Consider the following 23,060-nt stretch of genomic DNA (forward strand, 5'->3'; position numbering starts at 1 on the left):
CGAAAATGACAACCGTTTTGGGAAATGTCAAATGCAAGCCCAGATGAGCGAAATGAACAACAGCTTAGTAGTTGATGCTAAGCTGGAAAGAAGGGAAAAATCCGCCGAAGAAGATATGACCCAGTTTCAGTATGAGTGAACCTTTGTCCGAAGTTAGCAACTGCTGCCATAATTTTTTCCTTTGTGCCCCTTTTGAAGACCTCCTTTCCAGTTGCCGAAACAACACCGTGAAACCTCCGTTTTGAAGAAATAAATGTGTCAAGCTGGGGGCTCTATCATGACGTACAATAGCAGCAAAGCTGAGAGAAGCATGCACTACTGTACTCAGCACCAAATCAGCCCAGCCCAAACCACGAGATTACGCCAAACTTCAGTCTGACATCGCAGTGTATATACATGTACATATGTCAGGAGGTCGTGTACACGTTACGAGGGACTTTATCAGTACAAGATGGATACCCATTTCAGTCTGATATGTTTCCAATCGGCGTCCATCGAAAATCACAGACTTCCACAGGTCATCATATGCCTGCTCCGGCTCGGATTCTGAATAGTTCCTCTCTCGTTACATTCTATATGACAAGTCTAGATCAATGCTGGTCCCTGGTCAAGTGTCATTTAAAGAGTTATGAGCTTGCCTTCTTATCGCACAAACCTTTGAAAATGGAATTCGGATTATCGAATAATCTGAGAGGTTCATCGTACTTTGTAAAAAATCGAGTCAGATGAGCTGTCCTCACACGGATTGCAGTTGTACCGTTTATCCGAGCACTGGCTGTTACACTCACTTCTGCAATACACCCTTCCTCCATGACCAAAATCCTGTCGTAGTACGCAACGGTCTGTAATCGATGTGCGATCGAGATCAACTAATTCAGACGAGCCAAATTATTATTCTGCATTCAGTCCTCGAATATCGTGGGTTGTGGGCGGACTTACAGTCACATCCTTAAATTCAGTTTGGATGATTCGTTGTATCAACGCATCTGTCTCCGGATCCACCGAGGAAGTAGCCTCATCCAGCAATAGAACCTTCGATCCCTTCACTAGAGCTCGAAGAAGTGCCACTGTCCAATGATGATTGTCAGACTTGAATCTTGCAAGTGCAATACCAGAGACTCACGTAGTTGTTTCTCACCCGCACTGAAATTGGACCCCTCGTTCGCGACGATCGCCTGCAACCTGAGCTTATCTTTCAGTGTCGATGAAGCATGAGGGTCTCGATGAATGAGATTGAGCGCATCATTCAGTCGATCATCGGGGAATGAGCCAGTAGGATCTATATTATCCCTATATTTTCATGCGTCAGGACAGATCCTAGTCCTTAAGTCGAAGCTAGATGAGACAAGCAAGTGGAAACAGCTTACCTGACGGTACCTCCAAAGAGAAAGGTATCTTGGGGGATTATCGATAGTCTTTGCCTCAGCTGTAAAATTTCAGAATCTGAACACCTATATATATGGGTCCAGCAGGTAGAACGATATGGGTGCCACTTACGGTGTCTAAGCCCAGAGTCCTCAGATCGATCCCATCGATACGGATCGTCCCCCCGCAGACCTCAACCATCCTGAACAGCGCCTCGGCAATGCTACTTTTCCCTGCATCTGTCCTACCAATGACTCCAACCTTCTCACCAGGCTTGATACTGAATGTGATGTCTTTCAACACCAAGGGAAGATCCGGTCGATAGCGTAACTCGACGTTATCAAATGCAATTGCGCCTTTGTCTGACCAGATTTGGGCAGGTCCAGGATCGGAAGGTATCGTAGGAGATGCTTCGGAAGGTAATTCCGTGTAGTACTGCACTCTTTCTGCTGTATTCTATTGGAGAAAATGTTGATTACCAGCTTCCACGTAAGGAGCTCGACTCATACCAAATAAATAATATAGGAAGATTTGACTCACCATCAGCTGTTCTATCAGTGTGGCATCTCCCACGAATCCATTGATGACTTGGTTTCATCACTGCAATTAGCGCACCGTCCGCAACCATGTATAAATGTCAGGTATCACTTTATTACACTCACTGGATACTATGAGCATGATGTAGTTGAGGACTACCCCAAATTCTGCCGCAGAAATTGATCCCCTGAAAATGATACCGGAAATTATTACAGCCTAAGCAATACGTCCATAAGCAAGAAGCGTAATTTCCTTCGTTGAGATGGGCATGATGCTGACCAAAATGAGAGAATTGCTTGCCAAAGATAATCGTAACCCCAGCCAACTGGTTATGCACAACCAAATGAAATGGTGAGCTAGCCTCCAAATGATTCGGGTAGAACTTACGCTCCTTGGGAAAACCCCTATACCCATAATGAGTCAGCTTTGACGCACTCCATCCCATCGTCAATAGGAGCTAAAAGGACGTACCCCCATCATCATACAAGACTAAAAAAAAAAGGCGATGTCAGTAAACGATAAATCTCCACGGCGCTCGAGCTGTCTGAGAATGTGAGAATATGGCTTACAAAATGAGTATCAACCGAATCCTCCAACTTCTTCTCAAACCGCTCTTGCTGTCTGAAGGCTCGTATAATTGGAATACCGGTAAGCTACGCAGAAGATTGTCACCTGCACTACTTGCCTTTGGCCTTCTGAGGATCTTACCTGTTCACCAAGATCTGTGTAGATATCGCTTCTGAGTAACGACATAAGTCGATTGAATTCCCTCGAAGTTTGTCGGAACAATCGTATGGTGAGAAGCTGAATACGCAATCAAAGAAGGCCTTGTCAGTATTCATTGGTACAGTATCGTTATGAACCCCACTCACATCGTACGCTAGAACCGGCACGAAGACGAGTACAGCCCAAGGATAAGTGTATAACACAAGTGCCACCGAACCAACAGCAGCAAGCAGTGCACTTTTGGCAAAGTCAGTATAGATCCTCGCTGTTGAATCTGACCGAGGCCTACCTGAGCACGTCGTACCACTTGGTGGCGATAGTATCGTCAAGAATCTCTATATCTGCATATATAACACGAGTACGTCAGATTCTATCAGGGGCGATGTCGATTTCTAAGAGTCGATGACTTACCTTTGGACAGCCGATTGATGATTCTTCCAGTCTGGAATCAATGAGGTTAGTTAGGTATAACACAGGATTCGCTCAATGACTTACAGGTGTACGATCATGCCATGAAGTCGGACTTCGCATAACACCATTCCAAGCCTTCTCAAACATATTATATGAAGCCCTGATACCAGCCCAGCTCATCATGAAGGTTGCATTCCACTGGAAATCCTCTTCAATCAGTCACATGAGCTTTCGGGATGACAAAGTACATATCTGACTTACAGTGAAGATAGCCATAGCGATACCCAACCCTGGTCATTCAATCAGAAGATTAGCTCATGTGGGCGAGGAGCAGATATTGATGAAACTCACCAGCATATATCAACATATAAGCGGTCTGACCCAGACCCTCAAACTTATCTTCAGAACAGTATCCTAAGAAAAGCGAATTGAGAACCGAAGCCACTTGAGCAAGGACCAGCATCGTGAAGCACATGATCACCAAGAATGGGGATCGTATCGACCTGCAGTAATTGTAATAGACAGTAGACGCCACCACGCCTTCTGCTTTATCTTCGTCTAGGATAAGTTTGCTCGATTTATCTTCTTTGATAAGCTTGTCCTTCGGAGTTGCGTTCTTTGACTCGGTTTCGCTTGAGCTTACACTCTCAGTCTTCCCTGATGTCTCGTTCATGTTGGCAGTCCCACCATATTGCTGGAACATCGTCTTGAAGGTCCCTTCTTCATGCATCAGCTCCTGCCACACCACGACCATCAGCATGTATCATCACATTACCCTCAAATCTGTTTATGACTCACTGTGAAAGTCCCTTGTTGGATTATCCGTCCATCCCCTTGTTCATCCCTATCCATGACTAGCACCAAATCGGCTTTAGGCAAAACATCGAAATGATGAGTAACCAGAACTCTAGTTCTATCACTCATTGGTCCATTCAACAAACAGTTCTCCAATATATGGTGTCCAACATGAGCATCAATCGCTGACAGTGGATCATCAAGTAAGACAATATCACTTTTCTCATAGGCTGCTCTGGCAATGCAGATCCTCTGTCTCTGTCCACCTGACAAAGTGATTCCCCTTTCGCCAATTTCAGTCCTGCAAGATATATCGACAAAAACAATCAGCCTTCACGATGATACCGTATTGTTAGTATCTGAGGGCTCAACCGGCTCACAGATCACCATGAGGCCACATATCGATATCTCTCCTCAAAGCGCATGCATCAATGATTTCATGTACCCTTTCCAAGTCGACGTCTTGCCGCTCAGCTGAAAAAGTTATATTCTCCCTGATAGTTCCTGATTGCACCCAAGCTTGCTGAGGGACTATGTGATCAAGCTGTCAGTCAGACACATATTGGACGGTTGGACATGACTAATAATATTTTACTTACCGTAGCTCACACTACCTCCAAAATGGATATGACCTCTAATACGTTTCATCTCGTTGATCAAGCCCGATAACAAGGCTGTCTTTCCCGTTCCCACTCTACCTACAATGCAGACTAGTGCACCTGTATACAATCATCAGCATTGCTCAACATATACTGCAGTTCGGAGGGAAGGAGAAACTCCACCTTTCGGTACTTTTAAATTGATATCTTTGAGACCAAAAGGGTTCTCGTCTCCACTGTGAGGTGTTGGTTGATGGTCTTGTAAAGGTCCGTTACCTTGCTCCCTTCTGCTTGCAAGACATCTCAAGGTTCGCATCCTATTGATAACTGATGTCTTCCTGTAAGGGCTTCTCTCTCGATCTCGTTGGGATTGATCAGTAGACGGGTAAACGCTCTCAAACTGAAAATCAGCTTTCACATCTATAGCATGTCGGTATTCTGGACTAATATCGATGTCACTTTCCATTTCTTCGGCCTGTCCGACTCATCAGCTGATAGAGCTAATTTCAATCTGGGTCAAGCGACTCACTCGAAGTAAATCTCCTATTCGACCTGCTCAGATGCATAACACACCGTGAGTTCCGGTCATTTCACTTCACCAGAATATGTTAGATCACGTACCTATACCGACCCATCCTTGACTCAAGTTTGTCAGTACTTCGGGTAAGATTGCTAATGGAGTTCTCAAGAAGCTGAAGTATTGTAAAGCCGGGAAGATGATTGCTGCATTGAGCTCATGGCCTGCCGAAGCGTACGTAATGAATGTTACTAAACAGTATAAGGTCAGTAGCATATCTTGAAGGGAAGGCATGTAATGAATCAGTCACTTACGGATAGCAGCCAGAGTAGGTAAGAAAGTTACTATTGAAATCATCAACGATTTAACCAGATTATTCTGTTGGAATTTGTTCAGTTCCTTCTTCCTCTTCGAATCGATCTTTTGACCAAACCACGATTCGTATGCGTACAGCTTAACTGCTCGGATATTGTTCAGGATCTCAGATAACAGTTTCACACGCTGATCGACAATTGCATTTTGAGCTTTCCGTAAGGAGGATATGTATTTGAACATCCAAACTGACATGAAGAAGAACACATTGATTTGTCAGCACGTACAGTATCGCGGTATTTCAGTACTCATGTATTCAGGCTTACCTTTTATAGGTCCAGTAAGCAACAATACCTACAAATGACTTCCATTAGCTTTAATTTTAAATCTCGACTTGCAGTACAAGACTTTACCAAAAAGAAACACTTACAGCAAACCCAACAAATGCGGAATAGCCAATTTGCCATACTAATATCCCAATTGAGACGAAGATGGAGACGGGAAGACAGATAATCTCGTTAGATTGTTGAGTAGCGTGCTCCTGTATAGTCCAAATGTCAATACTGGTCATCATTTGGATGTGAATCATTTGTTTTCTCAGGATGATCATGAGATTATTGCATGTACTCACGACAAAACCACTATCGACCGAGACCATCGTCGTTATCCTACCATTGGTCATTTCGATCCTGGATTTACCTGATAGACGGCTAATCCGCCGCATCAGACGCAGGGATGTATCAGTCGATAGTGCAAAGCAAGGCAATTTGCATCGTTGTGGTGTTATATATTACTCACTTGGCTTTTCTCGATATAAGCGCTGTGAGCTACATCTTATATCAGCGCCCACACAGTATCGCTCCGTAAGATGGACTGAAATAAGTCAGCGGTGGTTTATACTTACCGCTGAACCGACCATCTTACCCAACAACCTCGCTCTCCAATAATTATAGTAAAGCAAGACAGCAGCGACCATAAACAAAGCCCACATTCCTGTTCCTATGCTGATCATGTACCCGACTGATTTGGGCGGAGTGAGATGATCGGTAAATTCACCATGTTTGAGGGCTTGATGCCATTGATGAGAGAGTGAAATTTGGGTGATGAGGATACGCATTACTTGGGGTATACATATTCGAATGCCGACTGAGTATTAGGTAGAGATGTCACCGGCTAGAAATCAAACAACTCGTGAATTATAACACAGAGACGTACTCACTAGCTGTAAGTTTCACGATGATCATCCACCACCACTGTTTCCATATGGTCAGATAAATAGCTTTGAATAAACTTTGATCGTACTTCTTGCCATTTTCCCAGATACATCTCGAGTTGCAATGTTGCCTTTGCGCATTGTCGAGTAGAGGTGTTGTCTCTGATGATGATGAAGTTGACTCGTGCAAGGAATAGTTGTCGGTATGCTTGGGGGATTTATACTTCTTTGGTCGCAGTGAAGGTGGAACTCGATTCATAAAGCTTGTCTCGAGTTCATCGCCGAGCTGAATAATGGATTAATTAGGTATTTCAGCTTACAGCTATCTAGATTACTTTGAAATAGACAGGTTCAAGTGAACTTACCAGTTTAGTCTGTAGGTCAGGTGTTAGGTCGTATAAATCTACACGACCATAGTTCCATACAAAAATCGTCATTCTCCATTTCATCGCCCTGAGAAGACTCACCATCAACGGTGACATCTCTTGACCAAGCTACTTGAACGCAGGGAGCCACCCAATGAATCAACAATTTACTCAGCAAACCGGCATTACTCCATGGTAGTGGTTGGTCCTTGAATATTGCGGGAGGGGCAGGGGAGGGCTTCCAGAATGGGATGGACATGAGTGATCAGTATCACAAGCTGGATGTCGCTAGCTAAAAAGACCCGTTAGATCAATGAATTTTTAAATACCTGGAAAGACCAGCGGAAACAAGTTAGGTCAGTCGTCTGTTCTCGTCTCGAGTCGAAATCCATCGATGGAGGCATTCAGTCATCGCTATGCGAATGTCAGAGTGACATCCTTTGTCAGAATACTCTGCGTCCATGATCCTTTGTCAGTCCACTTATTTTCTGTCTTTCTCATGTGAGGGAGGATATATAACGACGTTCCAACGGATCGGTACCACCTTAGATTGAGCGGTTCGGTCATGGGTGAGTTGGGGCGTCATGTTCAATTCCGGCGGAACCGTCGAGTGACGAGTGACGAGTGAGAAATGACATCTCTTGGTGGAGGATGAACAAACTTGTTTATTGCAATGCAAATATATCCCTCTAGTCTATTTATCATACCCATTCTCATCAACACTAGGTTCCGCCGACGCACGATGCCCCGACCACGATCCAGATCAAGAGACAGAGATAGGGAGAGAGACCGTAAATACCGAGATCGATCAAGATCTCGTGAGAGGGATAGGGAGCGAAGACATAAAGATAGGTCAGCTTCGCCTTATGACAGAGACAGGGATCATAAAAGGTTGAAGAGGAAGGACAATGTGAGAGATCCTTCGGTATCTGATGATGAAGAAGGAGTAGATCTGAGGGATATGGGAGTAAAGGAGATAGGGGAAGAAGATTATTTGTAAGTTCAGGCTTCTTTGTGCATCTGTCCATCACTATATCCGAGTCATCCATGGCCATGCTATCTTTTATAGATATGTGAAACGGGGCGTATTTTAGTTGACATGTATATGTATATAGTCTGAAATCAAGTGAATTTAAGGCTTGGCTAAAAGAAGATAGAGGCAAGGTGAGACAGCTTCGGGCACATCCACATTTGAAGGCGAACCTCAGCTGATCCAAAGGTATAGTACCTCGACGAAATGTCATCCGAATCTGCTCGTAAATACTTCAGAAAGTTCATGAGGGTAAGCATCAGCTATCTAACAGTATTCAGTGTGAGTGTATACTCATAGCTAAGTCAATTTGATATCATTTTAGCGATGGAATGACGGGCTCCTGAAGCCTCATCAATATCATCCGCCCGCCACCACATCCGCTTCTGAGAATACAGGCTACAAGTGGTCTTTTGCCTCTAAGGGCGATACAACCTCATCTCTCAAGAGCATTCGAGAAGACGTGGCTCGTTCTACTCACTCGTCCGTACGAAAGGGTACAGAGGCCCAATCGATCAATTCGTACTCTCATGGGCCACCTACCATTGGACCATCACCCTCAGCTAGCTCGTCCAGCAGGCCTTTAGGTCCAAGTATGCCTACTTCGTCGGATCGTCAATATGCTCTGGAAGTAGCGCAGAATACAAGAAAGGCAGAGAGGAAATCGCATCTTAGGGATATGTATAACAAGGCGGATGAGTTGGTGCCGAAATCAGGAGGGAGGGAAGGTAAATTAGAAGAACGAAAAGCTACAAATGCGGAGAATAAACGGTATAGAGATAAAGATACTGCTGCTGGATTGGAGATGGATGAAGGGACGTTGATGGGTGATGAAGGTAGTTTCGCAGCTGCGTGAGTATATCATACTCTCTATTGTCCTTTTATGATGTAACTGATTCCGATTTGACAGGCTTAGAGCAAGAGAACAAGCTGAATCTCGTAGGAAAGACAGGAAAGATTTCGCTGTTCAGGATCGGAGAGCGGCCGATTCGGAGAGGTTGATGGAGAGGAAAGCGAAAGAGAGCGCTACAATGGACATGTAAGTCGTCTCGAGATGGAAATGAATACTAGTATATAACTGATTGTGCTGATCCACCTCGACAGGTTTAAAGCTCTTGCGAAAGAAAGGTTTGGATGAAGTCGATTTGTAACAGGACATGTCCGGTATTGCTCATTACGATCATGTATGGATTATGCCCAATGACACCAATGAACAATTATCCCCTGCATGCCTGCAATGGGTACGTGTAAGAATATTATATCATGAAAGCGATGCATCCCAAATCTCACACCGCATCCTGCAAAAATGTTTGAATAATTACAAGATTTTTCTGTGAATCCAAATAAACTAATGTCTATATGCACTAATTTACTCGTCATCCTCCTCCTCGGCTTCACCATCACCACCAGCAGCGGCCTTGGCTCTCTTTCTCTTTACTCGACCAGCTCGTCCACCACCGTAAGGAGAGTTGAGGGCGAAGTCGATGTGTCTGAACATAACGGATTAGAACATCATGCGATGTAAATAAAGTATGACCAGCAGATAGGTTTTACTCACTTTTGAGAGTCAAGTCTGACAACGAATGAAGGGACGTTAACGATTTGTTTACCAACTCGGATGTGTCGTTGTCTGATCAAAACTCGGGCGTGGTGGACGGATTTAGCGAGACTGAGGTGATACAAAAAATCAGCATTCGGTTGTATTGCGTCGCATGATGGAAGATCGTGGTAGTAGGATACGTGTTCTGAAAGGAATGCAACTCACCCAAGTTTGAAAACTTGAGTTTGTAAACGTCTCTCCAAGAAATCCTCAGTCTTAAGAGCCAACACGTAATCGAGTCTCATTCTGGTGTCATCGAGCACACCGATTCGGACAAGTCGTCTGATCAAGGCGTTACCCTCGAAAAGTCTCTTGGGGTCTTTGTCATCGAGCTTGAGGAGTTCTCGAGCAGCTCGTCGGATCTGCACCGTAACATCAGTACAGGGCTCATGTTTGTAAAGATGTACCGACACTCACCTTGGAAAGGGTAAGTTGAATTCTCCAGATCTCTCGTTTGTTTCGGAGACCGTATTCACCAGCGAGCTGTTGATGAGTGATGGATCAGCATCGGACTACATTTTTTTCACAGAATGGTTCAGGGGAACAGAGGGGTGGGAGGCATGGTTATTATTTCTTCTAGATCTCGTTCTAACAGTGCTTCTTCCATGTCCTCTCCGTCAACGATCTATCTCTCCATTATCCCTCAAGCTATCGATGAGGTTCCACCAATGATCCAGCTCCAGTTCGACCATGCCTCCCAAAATCCATATCCCCTTTATACTGTTGAATTCCCAAAACCCACCTTAAGCTCAGCGTCGAGACGAGCGGCCTCGTAGGGTCGTTTTGGGACCTTGTAGGTCTTTGATTGCTTTCTTGGAGCACTATAGACGATCCATCCATTAGCGTCCTCGTTCCTTTTTTCATATCTGCTTCTAATGTAACTTACGAGACCATCTGTTAAAGTTGACAAGGGGGTTCGTTGAAAAGGGAGAGGAAGAGAGGCGGCTAGACGTCAGCTGATGTACTTGTACTTGAGCGAGTGACAATTGATGATGGGTTGAACGCACTTTTAAACTTGCTGGATGGAGAAGGACTAAAAAGGTGGTAACGATGAATTGGATGAAATTGATAAACTTCGCTGACACCAAAGGTCGCAAGCCAAACCCACACTCAACTGCAAACCATCACATCCACTCACTGTATGGTGCAAGCACAATGTACAGTGAAAATCCTCCGCTGGTGTACGAGGATAACGCCGCGGGGTTATAAGCTGCCATAGTGTTTTCACGAAAGTATCGGTTGTTGCTTAACTCCGATGATCCCAGGGCTATTTGATTCCGTTCTCACCGTAGAGTTGTATATCATTTTTGCAATTCCCTTGTCTCACCACACCTACCCACGCTCTGGCTTTGCACTGCAGGCAGCATCCACACTCACCCACCGCTCACCGTCGTTGGCTGCTTGCTCTACGTTGAACATTTTCATCGACTTGTTCTGGTAACATTCTTGATCCCTTTCTTTAGCCTTCAAAAGATCATCCAAGAGGTAAGCATCTTTCGCTCGCTCAACATCACTGCACTCGACGTACGGTTTACCAACACATCAAGCACAACCCTCTTCACCACTTCACATCACAACCTCTTAACACCTCGCATCTGGTAGAAAAGGATCATATTCTGACTTTACCTTCATCTTCCTTGTTACAGATCAATCAAGATGCCTCACTCATTCGGTTCAAGGGCGCGAACGCGTCACATGTTCTCTAGGAACTTCAAGGGTGGGTTTGATGGTTGCAATCGACGTTGGAAGGAAAGGAGGAATGCTGATGGTTTTTTTCGTTAATCTCTATGTGCTACTATTACCCCCTTCGCCCTACACATACATCAAACGCTCAAAACCCTTTTCTTGATATCGATGGATGTGGATGGAATGGATGTTTGGATAAATTGTGTCGGATTATGGTATTCTTAATGCTGGATGGGTTCGACACATACAGAACACGGTTCACCCAACCTTACCACCTTCCTTAAGACCTACCGAGTCGGTGATATCGTTGACATCAAGGCTAACGCCTCTCAACAAAAGGGTATGCCCCACAAGTGTGCGTATGATTTTCTATCTCCTTGTTCCAGTGTTTAAGACAATGGTCGGTATGGTGGAAGATAAGGACTGATGTTTAAGTTTGGTTTGACAAATTGAATAGTCTACCACGGTAAAACCGGTATCGTCTACAACGTTACCCCCCGAGCCGTCGGTGTAATCTGCTACAAAGTCGTTAACGGTCGATACCTCGAAAAGAGAGTTAACATCCGAATCGAACACATCAAACACTCCAAGTGCAGACAAGAATTCTTGGACAGAGTCAAATCCAACGCCGCCAAGAAGAGAGAGGCTAAGGAGAAGGGTGAACACGTCGTTCTTAAGAGACAACCTGCTCAACCCCGAGAGGCTAGACACGTTTCTATCAAGAACAACCTCCCTCAAACTCTCACTGCCAGACCTTGTAAGTCTACCTCTTCCCAAATCAGACATACATTCCAAGTTGTACGGGTGCTAACACTTTGTGTGATACGATAGACGAAACCACCATCTAATTTACTTTTCGGTCCTGCTATATCAGATCAGATCAGATTGCTTGGTTTGGATTCGGTTGGATTCGTTGGAATGGTTTTGTACGATGAGAGATGGATCACATAAAAATAAAAGCAGTGTGGACGGAGGCGCGCAGACATGCTCGCAGAGTTTCTTCAAGTGGATAGCACGCCGGTCAAAATCGCTTGATACATACAAGTACTTACTGATAATACATAAGTAACCCGATAACAGAAATGTTGTGAACCAAAGATATACCAAATGTTGTGAACCAAAGATATCCCAAAACCAGTAAATATACAACATGATTTGATCAATACTTTGCGTCCTTGACAGCTTCCCATCCTCTATCCATCACCTCTTTCAAATCCTTACTCTGATACAACCTACGATACTTTTTATGATCCATTTGCGATTTAAGTAAATATACGATCCCTCTGAATCTTGGTTTTCGCTCTAATACTCTAACAATAGCATTGATAGCCAAACTACCAAGAATCAAATTCGCAAACGTCGGCTCAGTTCAGATTAGGCAACTAAACGTTCGATCAATCCTTGACTCAAGACTCACAAAAAGAAAGCTAATCTATTCACTCCATGTTGATCTTTGTCAATACCTTTATCATTCCTACTTGAGTGCATCACCCTAGCTCTTCCAGCCAGATAGGTATATTCGATCGAAGAGATCAGCGCATCTCAGTCATCAAGATCAATCAGCTTTGATATCGTTATTTCGAATATGATCTCGACTCACCCGCAATCATCTTTTCCCTCCTCACACTAATCCCTATCAAATCGTCCGACCTGAAATAAAAAGAAATCTTCATACTTGTCAAAGCGAAATTGGTGAAAATGTTAAAATGGACTGTATCAATCTTGTTATGTACCGTATCGAGCTATTTTCGCCAAGGGGAAACCAGATCGTCAGATTATTTCACGGCTTGGAAGAGGAGGTGAGTTTCACTTACATAGGCGACATGGTTCCTATTTTCCAATTGACGGCTGTACCAACTTACAAAGGCTGAACCTCTATGTCTGTCCGAACGGAGGGAGAAAGATTGTTTGATTGCTAATTGTTTACAAGTATCCGCCGAGTCAGCGTACGTATACTTGTTCTGCTAATTGGCAGATGCCAGAAGAGGATATGTATACTCACGTCCAGAGATCAATCTCGGATAATCACTCATCACATCCAAAGTCCTGAGATTCAGCAAAAATCCACAATATGGGAATACTGTTTGAAAAACATCAGCTCCTGGTTTTCGCCAATTCACTCACATATGTCTCCATCAGGATTGACTCCCACCACACTCCCCATCTGACCTTTCGATTCACTCTCAAACGATAAGAGTGTTTTAGCCATTGATATCTCTGCTCCATACGTTGGAAATCCTTTAGACATGGTATCTACGAATTTGCGTGCCAGGGAGATCGAGTCGGTAATGAACAAAAAATCGTCGATATATCGTAAGAGACGCTATAGCCATCACATGTTGATAAGCCGATCATAATCATCAATTTTTCACAGCAGACTAGTAATTCTACTCACCGATCCTTCCTGTCTTGTGAATCTCAAATGATCATTTTCCAAACAAGCATAGAAGAAGGAACATAATAATGAAGATATTTTGGACCCTTGCGGAATTCCGGTTTTCTGCTTGTACAATTTCTTACCGACCTGCGACATAGAGCAATCGAAGTAATTCAGTGAGTTCAGTAAATCAATCCCAGTAGAAGCAACTCACCTGCCAAACGTTGTTCTGTATATGAATCTTCAGAAGCTCTAGGCACGACTCCCTTGTAATTTGTTTACGTCGAACCTGCTCCGACCAACCAATATTAGCCTACCCAAACCGATGAAGGACCACTAAGAAGATGACCAACTCACGAGATCGACTATCACAGCATTTCTAAGGGGTTCCGCTATTTCCTGAGCATGTTCACCGAAAGACGACTCTACGTGATCTACCAAAATCCTTCTTTAGCTCATGGGTCAACAGTTGCAAGCAAAAAGTTAGTATCACTTACCATCTACTACAGCTCTAGATTTGAATAACCTTCTCGAAGCTCCCTGAGAAGCTTGACTCGCGGGAGGCAAAAGAAGGCAATATAGCATAAGACAGTAATCGTGGTTCTATGATACCGCAGGCATAAGCTGATGAAACGACTTCTTGAAACCGACAGAAGAAAAATAGCTTACTTGATCTAATAAATCCGATACGACCTGAATCATCTTATCTTGTTTTATCGTATCGAATGCAGCTTTTATATCCATTTTGACAAAGTACATTTTAGGTCTTCAAGTGACCACGTATATCAGCTTGTATGCCCGCCAAAGGAGCGTTCGAGCATTCAGATCGAGAAAACTTACATCTTCCCATGCTTCGTGATCAATTCGGACTTTAGATCCTGGAGAGGCGCAAAAATCTCGTTCGTACCAAATAACGATGCTCCTAAGGAAGCTCTATGTCGATCCTTCGGAGTGTCGCACAGATTAGCTGAGCGATCTATATATAACGGCGAAGACGCCGCTAGCTAATTCGAATAAACGGATGACATACCTTCTCAAAGGTCAACACTTGATGGACACCTTTCAGAATCTGATTCGCAGTTAACCCCTTCTTTCCAAATCCAGGGATCGGTACACCTAATGGGTTTTGTGATTTCTGATATCAATAATACATGGCCATCAGCTCTGAACTCAATATACATTGATCATGATGTGCCAAGCTGATTGAGCCAGACATACAATTTTCTTCCCTAGATTGACGATAGGTCGGAATCCCTTAGGCTTCGGTATTAGTCTCACTGCGGATACGCCGAGTGGTCCTTGTTGAGCGAAATACGATTCGGTCTGCAGTAATCCACCATGACCAAACGTCAGCTTTAAGCTCCTGTCTTTTTTCTTTTCCTGAGACAGTCGAAAAGTGATATGTGCTATGACTGACCTTGTTCAGCTCAACTAGTAAATCATCTTTCAACACTTCCAAATGAGGTTTCGTAGCTCTCAACCAATCCTCATGCGTATAATAGACAGTTTCATATCTAGTTGTAGACGTCTCGGTGATGTAAAATGTATTCTACGATTGTCCATCACGATCATCGCCCGAATCAGCTTAACTACTCTGTCCAATGACGATGTAATACTTGAGGGGACTTACTCGGAGTAAAGATATCAAGAAATCCGAAAATATCCAATGAACAAAATCGACCACCAAACTTCTCCTTTTCTCAGCTTCAGTAACGTTTACGCGCTGAGTGTTTTTGGGATCGACGATAACCCATTGAAGATCGTTCATCTGTATTCCTTGAATTACCGTATGCAGGTTTACAGGTTCGTATTGTTTAGCTTTGACGATTCGTCGGGCATCTACAGTTAATCAATATTCAACAGCTTTACTGATCAGCGGTCGAAAGCTATAATTTCGGTGACAAAAGGGGACGATTCACTGACGGGATATGATGGTATCTAGATTATGTTGGCTGCCCATGATATCTATGGAGAACAGACTTCGAAAGACCGTAGTGACATAACGGCAGACCTAGGATTTAACGAATAGTGAGCTGGAGCAGTCAAATGACGAGGGGACGCAATGTACAGCTCACCTGGCCATGAGGTACCGCTGCTAGTATGGGAGGGAGGGGGTCGTTCCCATTTGCATTTTTTATATTTTCAGTTTTGACCAGAGTTAAAGGGGTACTGGGTATCACCTGGGTTACCGGTATGCTCTTGTCTCTTTCGGAGGGTTCATCTTCGCTTCTGATAAGGAGAGACTAGACCTTAAAGTCAGCTTGTATGTATGATTACGGTCACACAAAAGACTCACTTGTGAAAGAACCTATGCGATTGCAACACATTCAGCGTATGAGATAAACCCAGTTCTTAAGGCTTTGTATACGATGTCTGACCCACCGATTCAGTATCCTTACATCTCCTTAAAAAATCCCTAAAATCGATCTTTCTATATCTGACCACCAGTTCTCTGATCATGCCCAGCACACCCTCGAGTCGTTTTATATTACCTCGTACTTTTGGTAGATCATCGTCCCCTGATGTATGTGGTCGGAACAACGAAGGAAGTATTTGTTGTGCAAGTTCGAGACACTCTTTGGTTGATGGTTCCCCAATCGTCCGGGACAGTTTATGGAGTGGATCTACAGCGACTTGTTCAGTCCGTCTAATCTCAAAAAGTTTGCTGACAGCTCACGGGAATGCGGTAATCCAAATACCAATCTACCATTGGAAGTCCTAGATATATGACCGTAGTACATCCTCTGTCTGGGGATTGGTATTTCCGCTAGAGCGCTTCAAGTTCAAATCATATCTCAATCAGCTGACCCTGCTTGGTACCATGAGCAACTCACCTTCTAGCTTTCTTTGGGCGTTTCCCTGCTTTCTCAACATCATCCTTCGAGCTTTTCCTCTTCCTTTTCCTCTTGTTATGTTCACATGGTTCATCCAGACTTAAGTTGGTATCTGGTCCATCATTTTCAGTTGGAGGATGAGGATGAGAATGATGTTGAGCGAACTTGGAATGATCGTGTAGATCATATATCGGTATTCCACTCAATTGGATAAAACAATTGTTCCCCACAGGTAAAAAGAGCGACGTGTGAATTAAGACTAGTCTAAAAGCTTCATCTCCGATTCTACCAATATCACATTTCATTAGCGTACCACTTACTTCATCATTTGAGAACAGGATAGACGGAAATAATTGTCAGATGCTGAGACCTCACCTTGATCTGAGTAACTTCCATTCCATACCCCTTAGAACGCTACTCGGACAATTCACATGTCTATTTTCAACATGTGGCCGTGAAATGTTGATAGGTAATTCAACTGAAGGGAACTGCCAGGGTCATACAAGGTTATAAGATGTTCGCTGTACGTTATGTGAGCAGGATAATTTGCATTTGACTCACTCTATTTCCACTGATCAATACATTCTTTTCTCCATTCCTCGATAAATCCCTTAAGACGCAATTGATCGATTCCTGCTGAGATAATCCACTGGATCTCTTACATCCCTTCAACTTTTCTTCCAGCTGCCCTTTGTGTTCGTTACTTCTATATGCACATATCGAACTGTTCAAAAGATTTTTGTACGGTACTGGATCACTAGGTTTGTGTATTGGTCGATCGGTGTTGGCATTCGAGATAGTCGAAGTGAGCAAGGTCGATAGGGTGTACAATACGGGATAATAAGCTGATAATGTCTTGTGTCTCAATTGTCTCTTTTCCCCTTCTTCGCGAGTGTCTTCATGAGCGTGTTCCGACATGGTTTAGGAACCATTGTCGCTTATTGGGTGTCCTGAACGAGTAACAGGAGTATGGATGAGTTGCACGGTTCGAATGTTTACGACCAACACAACATGACTCCAGGTGAACAACCTCCACCTCTTGGTTGATGTGTGCCTGATACTTTCATCGATGGCGTGAACAGGTCGTAAGATACGTTCAAAAAAGGACCTGTATAAAAGTGGAACTGTTTAACATGTGCAAGGTATATATCATAACCTTAATAGATAATTATGTTGTACAACGTTGAAGTATACTAGTGTATGCAGATATATATGCTAATGGATATAACAGGATGTGTTGAGCTGAACCGTCCTTGTACCCAATCCGTAAATCCGTAAATTTACTCATCCTCGTCTACTCTTTATCTAGAACTAAAACCCATCTTCTCTCAACTTGATCATCAACCCACCATAAAACCTCCCCAAATCGAATTTCTCCTTCTTCCTCTTTTCCTTCTCCTTGTTTTCCGATTGTTTCTCCAACGTGGCATCTTTCAATTGTTGTTTACTGATCTCACTATCCTTATTCTGCCCATCTCCAGGTAAATAATCAGTTACCCAATCGATAATTTGTCCAACTTGAGCTATATCCCATGAATTTGAAGAACTTCCCGTAGGAGATGATCCAGCTTTACCATCATCCTTCATCGATTTTTTCAATTCAAACTTATTTAAGGCTTCTTCAACGGCTGCACCGGGGTTCTTTAACGGGTTCGTCGTGAGTCCGATAGACAAGCCGAGATGTTGATTTACACCATGTTTCGGACCATTCTCGCCACTACTAGATTTCCACTCATTCTCCAATTCAGCCGACAAGGCATCCTGCTCTGCTTGTTCTTGTTCTTTCTTCTGTTTTTGCGATTTCTCATCTGAATTACCTAAACCTTGAGGGAACAATCCACCTTCACCTCTTAGATCCCAATGATGACATTCGTCGACAGCACCTAGATATTCACCCCATTTGGCCGAGCTGACACTGACCAATCCATCATTTCCTTCGTACACCCTTTTTCCGTTGGGGCCATGGACGATATTAGAGTGATCTTCCGCGTATCCATTCTCTGCTGCTGCATCAAGAACTAATTTCGGGAACCATAATGGGTGCAAGACTGACATCTTCGATATCCTCCCTGCGACCGAGGTGTACTTTACACTAGGTGAATCTGGTGTTGAAGGATTGAAGTGATCTCGAAGATATGAAGTAGTAAGGTTAGAATATGCTGGAGAATCGAATATCGACAAGAGGTAAGAGGTCAACCCAGATGCGAAACTACTACCGAAGGAAGATTCGGCCGCTTCTTTCGTTTCTTGTTTGGTCGGTGGACGCGATAACAAAGGTGACTTCATGGAATAAGGTAAGAGGGCTTTAGTTTTTCCACTGGCTAAAGCGGCTGTTGCGACAGCTGCGACGGACCCTACACCTATGTTGGCGGCACACCAATCCATGAATGGTGATCCACGATGAGGAGTTCCGATGGTGGTGAGTGAAAGCGGTGTATAGGATGTCGGTTTAATGGTGGATATCAGATATCGACAATCAAGTCCTCCCATCGAGTGAGCGACGAAGTTGACACCGGTACCTTTAGGCAAGGTGTCCTTAAGGAATTGGTGCATCTGCTCAGCACGTTCCTGTATTGAACCGGTTCTACGTTGATCATCGTATGTAAGCTATTTTCCATTCTTAAAAGGCAACAGGGAAGTTGAGCTTACCCTTTCACGCCGACTACTACTACATTTGCACCTATCTTATTCCGCAAAACGTCAAGCACGTTCGCCCAATAATGTAATTTCAGCGAGGGGAAAAGGGGTATCGGTGTAGCTGTCGAAAAGCCATACAGACCTAGGAACATACCATAGGTCAGCATTGGTATCCATGACATAACGAAGTCCTCAAGACCCTAACCCAGAAACTGGGAAGTATAAAACGCAGACAAGAGAGCGTGATATGAATGAAAGGCGACGGAAGACTTTATAGAGTCAAGTGATGTCTGTCGCACAGGAGAGAGAAGTGAACACGAGCAATGGCAACTCACCATGACATAACACGACCGTCTCCCTAGGCGGTTTGATTCTTCCTCCCACCATCAACCTCTCGTCATTCATCAACCTAAATATCTCCTTTGGTCCTGGAGGCCATTTGGGATCCGGCGCTAATTTAGGGAACTTTACTTCTGGTCTTTTCCCATTTCCTCTAGGGTCAGAGCCATGACCATGATGTTGATTATGGTGATGGGATAGACGTGATGGTCCAGCTAGAGGTATATCGCCGTGCGAAGAAGAAGACGAAGGATGGGATTCGAGGGATGTTGAACGTAATAAATGATTGTGTTGATTTAGGGTTTGTCTGTAATGCTGGAGGGCTTTCGCCTTTCCCTTACCCTTGATGGATGGTATGGAATCTACCCATCTATGGACGAGGTATCTCGCCACGGCGAAGTACCGGAAAGGCGAGAGAGCCGTCATGGTGAAGAGAAGTGGGTGGCGATGGGGGAAGGAACGTGTGTTATGGAGTGGAGTATAGGGGGAGTGGGATGGATCAATACACCACGAAGGTGTGAGGTGGGTCCAAAAGAGTGTGAGTGAGTGAGTCGAGGGAACTACTAATGCTATATCATCAATGGATGTATGAATGATTCGTTTATGGATGACGGGTAGATGTGATGGGCCATGAAGGATAGGATCCAAAAAGTCGAGAAGTTTACTCTATTCTTTCTTTCGGTCGATGGAGGTTGTTATGACGTGTTACGGTAAGACTATGGGATCCACGTGGAGGTACAATGGTTGTTGTCGCAAGTCAATTCTTTGGGGAATAGATCGGATCTCAGATCACCTGCCACAAGACTACACGATTGTCGGGAGGGGTAGTTTGTTTAAGTTGAAAAGCTAATTTGGGCATTTGTTTGGATGAACAACATTCATGATAGGTCCTTAGCTTATATACCCCTTGATATGATCAGTATAGTGGGTATGCGACATGGTCAGGTGATGTTGAGTAAGAGAGGGGCAGGTCATGAAAGGATTTTTTACAACTTCCCCATAGCTTGGTGGCTCCGGTGTTAGACATTTCGATACGAGGTGATTAACCAAACAAACACAACGCCATGCACACCTCTCTCTACCGTGGTGGATTCTCGAAGTCACCATCCATCTGTTAGCTGGATGACGTTAAGGAGCACCACTCGGTTACTCACTTCATCAATTCTTTCGAGTAGGCCGAAATGGGTGGGTGGGAGTGGCAAATGTAGGACATGCATTGGCCTTCCATCAGGGTGTATCCACGTGGAACCCACGCATAATCCAAGCCAAGGGAACGCGTTTGTTATTATGTTTTTTTTTTTTTCTTCATTGTTTTGGCTTGTCACAGCAAGGGCAGGGCAGGCATTCGCAGCACAGAGCATGCATCGCATCGCATCTCATCATGGCACCGTAATCACATTGTCACAATCATATTGATCGAATTATCAAATCAAACCAAGAAGCACTCCCATCTCACAGCGATTGCACTTTTATATACTCTCAGATCTTCACCTCTCACTCTTTTGCACTTTACTTCACCACTCTTTGCCGAGTACTCAATCTAAACGACGATCGCCCGTTACCACTCTACCAAAGGGCTTGAAAGGAGGTTTGAAACGGAATTTCGACATTTTGCTTCACAAAATATCATAGCACAGCACAGCGACATAGCGGCGTGATTCTCAACGGCCCACTTGTCTTGACGACATCCATACTGTGCATCCAATCTGTTAAAACCTACACATCGTTCTGACTCTTCTCCGATAATACCTCGTTCCCATCCATAGAACAGAATGTTCCCCTCCATACCCTTGGCTGCAGCAGCGCTCGCATTGCTCTCATCGACAGTAGCAGCGGATACATGTAATGGACATGCGGAACTTTGTTCAAGACTATATTCAAACGTGACGTTCATCGGTGCTCATGATAGTTATGCGGTAGGAGATGGACTGGCAGATAATCAGGATAAGAATGTGACGGCCCAGTTGGTGAGTCGATCCTTCCCGTTTTCTCGTTTCCCGTTTACTATATAAACTTAAAACTGTCAGTCAGCTGAATGTTGTGAGGTGATGTTGGATAGAACGATGGTATAAGGACTTTACAACTTCAAGCGTGAGTTTGTGATCGTTCTGGTCATCAAACTGGACGATGATGTTGACAACGATCCGTTATTTTAGTCATAACGCCAGTGACGGTGTGCATCTCTGTCACACCTCTTGTGTATGTAGTCTCTCAATCTATATTTTGATTGAAATCCTGCTGATTGAATATCTGCGGCCATATACATAGTCATTACAAGACGGTGGTTTGTTAGAGGATTATTTCAAAAGTGTCGTAACTTGGGTATCTTCCAATCCCAATGATGGTGAGTCAAGCTGCTCTTCCATTCTCAGACCATGAAGTTTGGGAACGATACTAACACTTACACGTGTTAGTCGTAACCATCGTCCTGACCAACCCCGAAAACCTCGCCGTATCAACCTACTCATCCATTCTCACCTCATCCGGAATCGCAGATTACATGTATCAACCTTCCTCTTCCCAGATCGCTCTCAGCGACTGGCCAACATTGGGAGAATTGGTAGATCAGAAAAAGACAGTAGTGGCCTTTTTGGATTACCAAGCTGATTTCACGAGTGAACCAAGGTTGATCGATGAGTTCAGTAACATGTGGGAAGATGCTTATAGTGAGTCTTTTAATCCAAACAAACGACAAGGAAATATATATGCTTTCGGTATCTGTCTATCAAGTAGAAGAATGAACACTGATTCTCATTCTGCTATTTTTGCTTGATATGACATAACAGACGTCGTGGACGCCTCGTTCGGATGTTCAGTCAACCGTACTTCTGGTTCACCAAGTTCCCAGATGTACTTGATCAATCATTATTTGGATACCGTAAGTAGTTTCTTCCTCATCTTGATATACTCCTCCGTGCGCTTCGCCTCATATTTGATGACTGTTCTTCCATGCTCGACATATAGTCATACTCCCTTGGAGGTACTGAATTTTGGATACCTAACCAAGATCAATTGAACGTTACAAATAGTGAATCAGGTGACGGAAGTATAGGATTCCACGTTGGAAACTGTGTATCCTTGTGGGGGTAAGTCAACTCATTCCCGTCCACCATCTCTTGACTCATTCCACATCCTAACCGCTTTTGCCTTTCTTAAATCCATAATTGACTTTACCTCCCACGTATATAGTCGAAACCCCAATCACATCCTCTTAGATTTCTACGATGCCGCCTCCAACTCACCATTCAACGTCGCTGCATCGCTCAACGGCGTCTCTGCACCGACCAACACCGTCACAGCTGGTAGTGGAGCGACGGCAAGCGTGACGAGCGGATCAACCGCCAAAGTATCTCAGTCGAGCCTGAACTCTTCTGCTGGTGGAGAGATCCAGCTGATGAAAGGTTTGTGGATCGGGGCGGGTGTGATGTTCGCTGTGCTTGGTGGTGTAGGGAGAGTATTGATGTGATGCAGCTGGTCTGCAGAAATCTAGATATCGGTAGAGAGTTGGATTGGTGTTTTGTTTATATACTCGCACTGTTGAGATACAAGGAGTTTTCATTCCGACTGAGACTTTAGATTAGGACATTTAGTGTAGATGACCAATTCTGTTATAACATCCATTCAATCAAAATGCATATGCATCGTACATTCTTATCCACCTTCAGATCGAAGTAAATCGATGCTATGAACAGATCTGATGAGAATTGTGACCATGAC

At 44.0% G+C, this 23,060-nt stretch overlaps 7 protein-coding genes across 7 annotated transcripts; 3 read left to right on the forward strand and 4 right to left on the reverse strand.

Moving 5' to 3' along the window:
* Nucleotides 1-521: 521 nt before the first annotated feature.
* L199_004565 (uncharacterized protein) lies at nt 522-7,099 on the reverse strand (the record flags this gene model as incomplete). Its single annotated transcript, XM_064890291.1, has 34 exons — nt 522-572; nt 639-704; nt 789-869; nt 940-1,067; nt 1,124-1,290; nt 1,368-1,426; nt 1,498-1,821; nt 1,906-1,952; nt 2,028-2,118; nt 2,182-2,227; nt 2,290-2,306; nt 2,472-2,555; nt 2,611-2,706; nt 2,775-2,865; nt 2,918-2,969; nt 3,040-3,070; nt 3,124-3,237; nt 3,301-3,329; nt 3,391-3,775; nt 3,838-4,135; nt 4,215-4,365; nt 4,434-4,553; nt 4,617-4,908; nt 4,963-4,985; nt 5,055-5,201; nt 5,265-5,510; nt 5,589-5,616; nt 5,693-5,803; nt 5,894-5,972; nt 6,061-6,089; nt 6,167-6,408; nt 6,482-6,761; nt 6,841-6,878; nt 6,943-7,099. The coding sequence occupies 34 exons, from the start codon at nt 7,097-7,099 to the stop codon at nt 522-524; spliced, it is 4,200 nt and encodes a 1,399-aa protein (XP_064746363.1).
* Nucleotides 7,100-7,582: 483 nt separating this feature from the next.
* Nucleotides 7,583-9,008, forward strand: L199_004566 (uncharacterized protein; the record flags this gene model as incomplete). Its single annotated transcript, XM_064890292.1, has 6 exons — nt 7,583-7,836; nt 7,956-8,004; nt 8,066-8,122; nt 8,196-8,722; nt 8,781-8,909; nt 8,975-9,008. 6 exons carry the CDS (start codon nt 7,583-7,585, stop codon nt 9,006-9,008), a joined length of 1,050 nt encoding a protein of 349 aa, XP_064746364.1.
* A 231-nt stretch (nt 9,009-9,239) lies between these two features.
* On the reverse strand, nt 9,240-10,364 carry L199_004567 (40S ribosomal protein S9; the record flags this gene model as incomplete). Its single annotated transcript, XM_064890293.1, has 6 exons — nt 9,240-9,360; nt 9,429-9,539; nt 9,636-9,832; nt 9,888-9,953; nt 10,213-10,291; nt 10,357-10,364. 6 exons carry the CDS (start codon nt 10,362-10,364, stop codon nt 9,240-9,242), a joined length of 582 nt encoding a protein of 193 aa, XP_064746365.1.
* A 762-nt stretch (nt 10,365-11,126) lies between these two features.
* On the forward strand, nt 11,127-12,004 carry L199_004568 (uncharacterized protein; the record flags this gene model as incomplete). The annotated part of the gene is made up of 4 exons (XM_064890294.1): nt 11,127-11,187; nt 11,407-11,511; nt 11,614-11,913; nt 11,988-12,004. The coding sequence occupies 4 exons, from the start codon at nt 11,127-11,129 to the stop codon at nt 12,002-12,004; spliced, it is 483 nt and encodes a 160-aa protein (XP_064746366.1).
* A 311-nt stretch (nt 12,005-12,315) lies between these two features.
* Nucleotides 12,316-17,285, reverse strand: L199_004569 (uncharacterized protein; the record flags this gene model as incomplete). The annotated part of the gene is made up of 24 exons (XM_064890295.1): nt 12,316-12,490; nt 12,574-12,697; nt 12,757-12,898; nt 12,971-13,071; nt 13,159-13,236; nt 13,281-13,479; nt 13,552-13,680; nt 13,748-13,822; nt 13,891-13,967; nt 14,031-14,136; nt 14,203-14,299; nt 14,374-14,477; nt 14,564-14,668; nt 14,752-14,856; nt 14,951-15,082; nt 15,164-15,372; nt 15,457-15,544; nt 15,609-15,776; nt 15,830-15,841; nt 15,916-16,166; nt 16,211-16,308; nt 16,368-16,652; nt 16,743-16,855; nt 16,929-17,285. The coding sequence occupies 24 exons, from the start codon at nt 17,283-17,285 to the stop codon at nt 12,316-12,318; spliced, it is 3,330 nt and encodes a 1,109-aa protein (XP_064746367.1).
* Nucleotides 17,286-17,678: 393 nt separating this feature from the next.
* L199_004570 (uncharacterized protein) lies at nt 17,679-19,769 on the reverse strand (the record flags this gene model as incomplete). The annotated part of the gene is made up of 3 exons (XM_064890296.1): nt 17,679-18,951; nt 19,017-19,146; nt 19,340-19,769. 3 exons carry the CDS (start codon nt 19,767-19,769, stop codon nt 17,679-17,681), a joined length of 1,833 nt encoding a protein of 610 aa, XP_064746368.1.
* Nucleotides 19,770-21,115: 1,346 nt separating this feature from the next.
* On the forward strand, nt 21,116-22,809 carry L199_004571 (uncharacterized protein; the record flags this gene model as incomplete). The annotated part of the gene is made up of 8 exons (XM_064890297.1): nt 21,116-21,310; nt 21,403-21,434; nt 21,500-21,542; nt 21,612-21,687; nt 21,758-22,009; nt 22,130-22,221; nt 22,308-22,429; nt 22,533-22,809. 8 exons carry the CDS (start codon nt 21,116-21,118, stop codon nt 22,807-22,809), a joined length of 1,089 nt encoding a protein of 362 aa, XP_064746369.1.
* Nucleotides 22,810-23,060: the final 251 nt, after the last annotated feature.

The sequence above is a fragment of the Kwoniella botswanensis genome, chromosome 1 (assembly GCF_036426115.1).
Source record: "Kwoniella botswanensis chromosome 1, complete sequence".
NCBI classification, from domain to species: Eukaryota; Fungi; Basidiomycota; class Tremellomycetes; order Tremellales; family Cryptococcaceae; genus Kwoniella; species Kwoniella botswanensis.